At 39.2% G+C, this 5,332-nt stretch overlaps 1 protein-coding gene across 1 annotated transcript in view; it reads right to left on the bottom strand.

The window, feature by feature from the left end:
• LOC105810419 (aldehyde dehydrogenase, cytosolic 2-like) overlaps positions 1 to 1,057 on the bottom strand; it is a 99,123-nt gene extending 98,066 nt beyond the window's left edge. The window contains exon 1 of the mRNA XM_012644415.1: positions 952 to 1,057. Within this exon, the coding sequence (XP_012499869.1) occupies positions 952 to 1,017 (66 nt within the window). The 5' untranslated portion in view covers positions 1,018 to 1,057. The remainder of the gene's footprint in view (positions 1 to 951) is intronic.
• Between the last annotated feature and the right edge of the window lie 4,275 nt (positions 1,058 to 5,332).

The raw sequence follows: 5,332 nt of genomic DNA, 5'->3' as shown, positions 1-5,332 counted from the left end.
AGGAACTTTTACTGCACCATTAAATTATAAGGCTCTCTGTTTTTCATTGGTTAATTCAGAAAGCAAAAGGACTTTCCCCTGAGTTGCAATAGTTCATTTCTTACTTTACCTTCCACATCACACCATAAAGATCATTTTAAGTGATTAGATTCGTTAGACTGTGTTTTGCTTGTTTTTTGTCTATGTTGGAGTTCTTGGGTCTGACAGGGAGGCAGGCATTTAGACTTGGCAGCGGTGTGAAACAGGCAAAGTTGAGATATACTCTCAGAAATGCACAAGCAGGATCTTTGTCCTCTTTCTCCCTCGCTGCAGATTGTGAATTCTGGACTTGGCTTCTGCTCTTGTTTCTGTAAATATTTATCAGTTAATAATTATACACATTTTCCAATGCCAACAAACTTGGCTGGAGACATAAATAAGAATGCTCACTTTCCCGAAATATGCAAAATGATGCAAGTCCACTTGAAGTTTTTCGAAACAGTTTTCTCATCTAATTATCAGACTTAAGTCCTCCTCTGTAAACACTCATTTTACTAGGCCTATAAAAAAAGTGATGCTGTTTAGTATGCTCTGTTTCTCCTTTCTTGTTTTCTATTATTTCCCACTTGTTTGACTCTTTCCAGTAAGTTTTTCTAGTGAGTATCTGCTTCTCTTATCATTAAGTCCGGTTACACTGAAGTTAATAGAACTGCTTAATAAAGTCCACTGACTCTGGAACAAGAACCTTGCACACAGAAGAGAATTCCTTTCACCTGCAAAACTTTTAAGAAAAGATGTGATTTGGAGTTTACCGATCAGAACACTAAACCCAGACCCGCATTTTGCAAGCCTTTTATTTTTGTATTTGCAAAGGGCTCTTTATACAAGTTTACTTAAATTGACCTTTCATACTTTAAATGAATGTAGTTTTCACAAACCCGAATCAAAGCAGCAAATACAAATTGTACTAACCTTAGTATATTGAATCTTCAAATTGGTGAGTGGGGCAGGTAAGTCTGGCATGTCTGAGGATGACATTTCTGGTTCAGCTCCCAGAACACAGATGACGGGCAGTTTGATTCTGAGAGAGCACTTGGCTTTATTTGTTCCTTTTTATCTGCAAGGGCTAAAATTTATTTGCATACTGGGATATGATTGGATGAACAAACTCGAAGCAAAAAAAAAAAAAAGAAAAAGAAAGGACACTACTTATTTGTAGCACCTGGGGCAGGAAGCCTCTGTCTTTAAACTTAAATCTCTAAGAAACCAGCTCTTCAGCATTGAAGTTGCATCTGGAGACGCTGCACTATTTGCAGATGAATTAATTTACAAAACTGAAACCTGTGATGAGAGTATGCAGCGCAGCTGCTCTGGCCACTAAGCCAGTTATTATTTTTTTAACTTTTCATACTTTGTATGCTACTATGTAACTTTCTGTTCTCTAATGGATTTAGAGAATCTGAGGATTGAAAAACAGTCTAAAATGACACATGTTCTCAGTAGAAGCTGATGAGGAGAGAACCCTGGCCAGGTGTCTTCAGGACAAGGCTTTCAGGAAAACAGTCCATCTTCCAGAAAAATCAGAGTGCTGTTTGGGAAAGAAAGGCTCTCCATCTAGACTGTAACCTGGGTTAGCTTTAAAATACCATATCAAGTGTATTTTGAGTGCTAGGTAAGTAGACCTACTGTGCTTTCAGAAGCCCTAAATTATTTTTATTTTCTATATGTGAACAGAAAAGTCAGCAGGACTTTTAGGGAACTCAAGAGTTTTCTGTCACACACAGGCACCACGATTAGCAATAGGGAAATATCATCTGTTAAAACTCATCTAAAATGAAAATAACCTTTGGTTTTGGAAGTTATCTGTATTTACCAATATAGGCAGTTGTACAAAGAATAAATTTAAGCAGGACTCCCAATTCAAATTCTTAAGTTAATATTTCAAGCTGGGAACATTCAAACTGGACAATTTTTAATTGTACTACTCTCATTTTAAGTACAATACTTCATTGTAATGTATCTCTAGCAAAAGTCACAGTAGGAACAAGATAGAATACTTTGGATTCTCTGATTATTAAAAACTAACAATAGTTTGGTTCCAGTGAAAATTGCCAGCTCCGCTGAATATGGGATTTAGATCGAGAAACTAAGAATTATTGGATAGTTTGTCCAAATCAGGTGCAGGAGCCTTAGTTTCTCTCTCTTTACTTTCACTTATATATTTCATAGACATAGAGAGGGTGACTGGCTTGCTTATGGTCACAGATCTCATACGTGCAAGGTCGGAATTTCATTTCAGGCCAGTCTGACTCCAAAACCTGGGCTCTTATTCCTGTTGACTCTGCCCTCTTCCCCACAACAGAATTCCCAGGTGGGTTCAAGGATCAACTGCTTCTGTAAGTGCATAGTCATCCTCACAGGCACTTAAGCACGACTTTCTCTTCACCTAAGACAGGGGTTGGCTAACTTTTTCTGCAAAGGAACAGACAATAAATATTTTCTGCTTCCTGAGCCAGATGGTTTTTATTGTAACTTACCTGACTGTGCTTAAAAGAAACTATAGACAAAAGATAAATTAACGGGTGTAGGTGTTTTCCAAAGAAATTTCATTTACAAAAACAAGAGGCATGCCAGATTAGGAGCACAGGCCAACCCCCCAGATGCTAAGGCAATACCCTCCCCAACATCCCTGACTCCCCTCGCCTCGTGCTTGAGAGAAATGTCTCTGTTCCTTCAGCATTTCTCTTTCTCTCTTAATTTCTCTCTTTTTGGAAAATCATTCTTTGCTCTTTCAAAAATGTGTTTTGAGTTAAACGCACAATTACACAACAGCTGTCACATAACTTGCAGGGTGGGGCTCCGGTGATGCCCCGACAGCTGTGTTTTGCTTCTTTCTTGTGCTTCCAGTTTTGCAGTTTTTTATGGATTCAAGCACCGGATTGTTTCATGCGCAGACAGTGAAAGCTCAAGGCTTCATGACACGACTTGCCACGTCATCTCACTCTTTATACATTCAGCTTTGATTGTACTTTATTGCATAATTATGAATAAATTATGAATGTAGGTAAGGGAGCAGCTTTAGAGATAGGTGACCACACCTGCCCATTTAATTTCAACAAATATTTACTTAGTATCATTTATGCACCTGTAATTCTCCAACCTAATCTCCCTTGAAGAGCAGATTTTTTTCTGGCCAGAAACCACAGGACCTGAGATCTACATGTTTGAGGTAAGCGTCACCCTGTGCTGAGAACTTTTCTTGTAGAATAGGATATTACCGGGAACGATTGCATGGGTACAAGGCTTTATCAAACCACTTCTCTCTTTTACGGAGGGAAACTTGGCCTTGGTGAGAACCTGGGGACCAAGGAGGCGCACGTCAGGACTGGACCCATGGTTTTGTATTTTTATTGTTTGCCAGGATTATGCAGCAGAAGAGAGGCAGGTACTTTACCTTGAGGGAAATAGATGAAGGCTGTTTAATCTTTTCCTTCTTAGGGACAAGCTAAATTACAAACACACACACACACACACACACACACGCATAGAGAAAGAGAGAGAAAGCGTGAGACAGAGATAAGAAATATAACAGTTTATTCACTTCTTGAACATGATTTCTCCAAGACCTTTGGGAATGCTGGCAATATACCACGAAACATATGCACTACGACTTCAACCGTTACTGAAACTACTCTCTCATTTTACAATGAGCCTCTCCAGAACTCCATTCAAATCTCAGTCACTGAAAAGATGAAAAGAGCCTAACCTTCCACCCACATAAGTAATTAAAATGAAAAAAAAAATCAAATTTGTTAACAAAAGTTAATTGTGTGGTGCAATAAAAATAGCTGCAATGGGCTGAATGCTTATGTCCCCCCAAGATGCGTATGTTCCAATCCCAGTCCTGCAGTGTGATGCTGTTAGTGGATGTGGGTTTTGGGGAGGTAATTTGGTCAAAAGGGCAGAGTCCTCATGAATGGAATTAGTGCCCTTGTGAAAGAGACCCCAGGGAGGTCTCTTGCTGTGTTTCTCCATGTGAGGAGACAAGAAAAGCAGCAATCTATGACCCCAAAGAGGGCTCTCACCAGAATCTGTCCATGCTGGGACCCTGATCTCAAACTCCAAGCCTCTAGAACTATAAGAAATAAATGCCTGTTTTTTATGTGCCCCCCAGTCTATGGTATTTTTTTTACAGAAGTCTGAATGAACTAATATAGCTTCATTTCATATTTCCTGATTTCAGAATCCTAGATCCATTTATTGAAGCTAAATTTGTCCTGCTCCAGTCATGAGAGCCCTCCCTGACCATCCACTCTTGCCTTCAGCATGGCTGGATGAGTCTGCCTGTTGTTAAATTCAGCTGTGGATCTATCTCTATGCTTTGGATCACTACAATTTTAGCAGATACTGCATCACTCTTATACCTGTTTGGGTTTTAATAATTTGGAAAAAGTGGATCTTGTATGTGGCTAGAGAATCTGTGCTTGGTTGGCACGTTAGTGTTCAAAATGGAAATGGAGAGCAGAATTCGAGTATGTGAACTTGTGTGTTTGTGTGCTAGTTTATGTTCATCTGCCATTCTTCTCCCATTACAAAATTTCCCCACCTCTGATTTCTCCTGCTCCTCATATGTCCTTGCATTGTTTTTCTCTGTCTTGTTTTACTGAGATATGGCAGATGCCCCTCTTATGCAATACAATCAGGAACACTGACTGGTAAGGTCACTAAATGAAACCGTAGATTAAAAGCCTCTGTAAGACAATTATTTTAAACAGATTTTTGCTAAAGCTATGGGTCAAGTCCGTTTCTTGGAACTGGGTCTGCTGCTTGGAATGCGAAATAATCTTGCATAAATAGCGCTCATGTCCTGTTGTCTACAGCTGCCATCCCCAACCCCCAGGCCATGGCCTGGTACCATTCTGTGGCCTGTTAGGAAACCAGCCACACACCACAGCCTGAACTCTGCACTGCCACCTCTTCTCCCCCAGCCCCTAATCTCCTGGTTCATCAAAAAATTGTCTTCAATGAAACCAGTCCCTGGTACCAAAAAGGTTGGAGACCACTGGTCTACAGTTTTCAGTTTGTTTCCTTAAAGTAGAAGGGAAATTAAAGACACTAAAAACATCAATGGGGCAATTTAAATATAGACTATTTTGAGATTTCTACATTTTTTCCCTTTTTTTAACTATTGTTTTATGCACAGATTAACAATGTGTTTAGCAACTTGATAGAGTGTTTGTAAAATATTCAGTTTAGTTTTCATAGAAATAACTTTCCTTATCCCTGATCAATCAATAATTAAAATAACACTTAATTCAATCTTGTAATTGAAATAATAGGTCCAAGTGAATAA

This window comes from Propithecus coquereli, unplaced genomic scaffold, assembly GCF_000956105.1.
Source record: "Propithecus coquereli isolate 6110/MARCELLA unplaced genomic scaffold, Pcoq_1.0 Scaffold211, whole genome shotgun sequence".
Classification (NCBI taxonomy): domain Eukaryota; kingdom Metazoa; phylum Chordata; class Mammalia; order Primates; family Indriidae; genus Propithecus; species Propithecus coquereli.
Note: the sequence above shows the minus strand (reverse complement) of the source record. Positions and strands in the feature narration are given on the sequence as shown.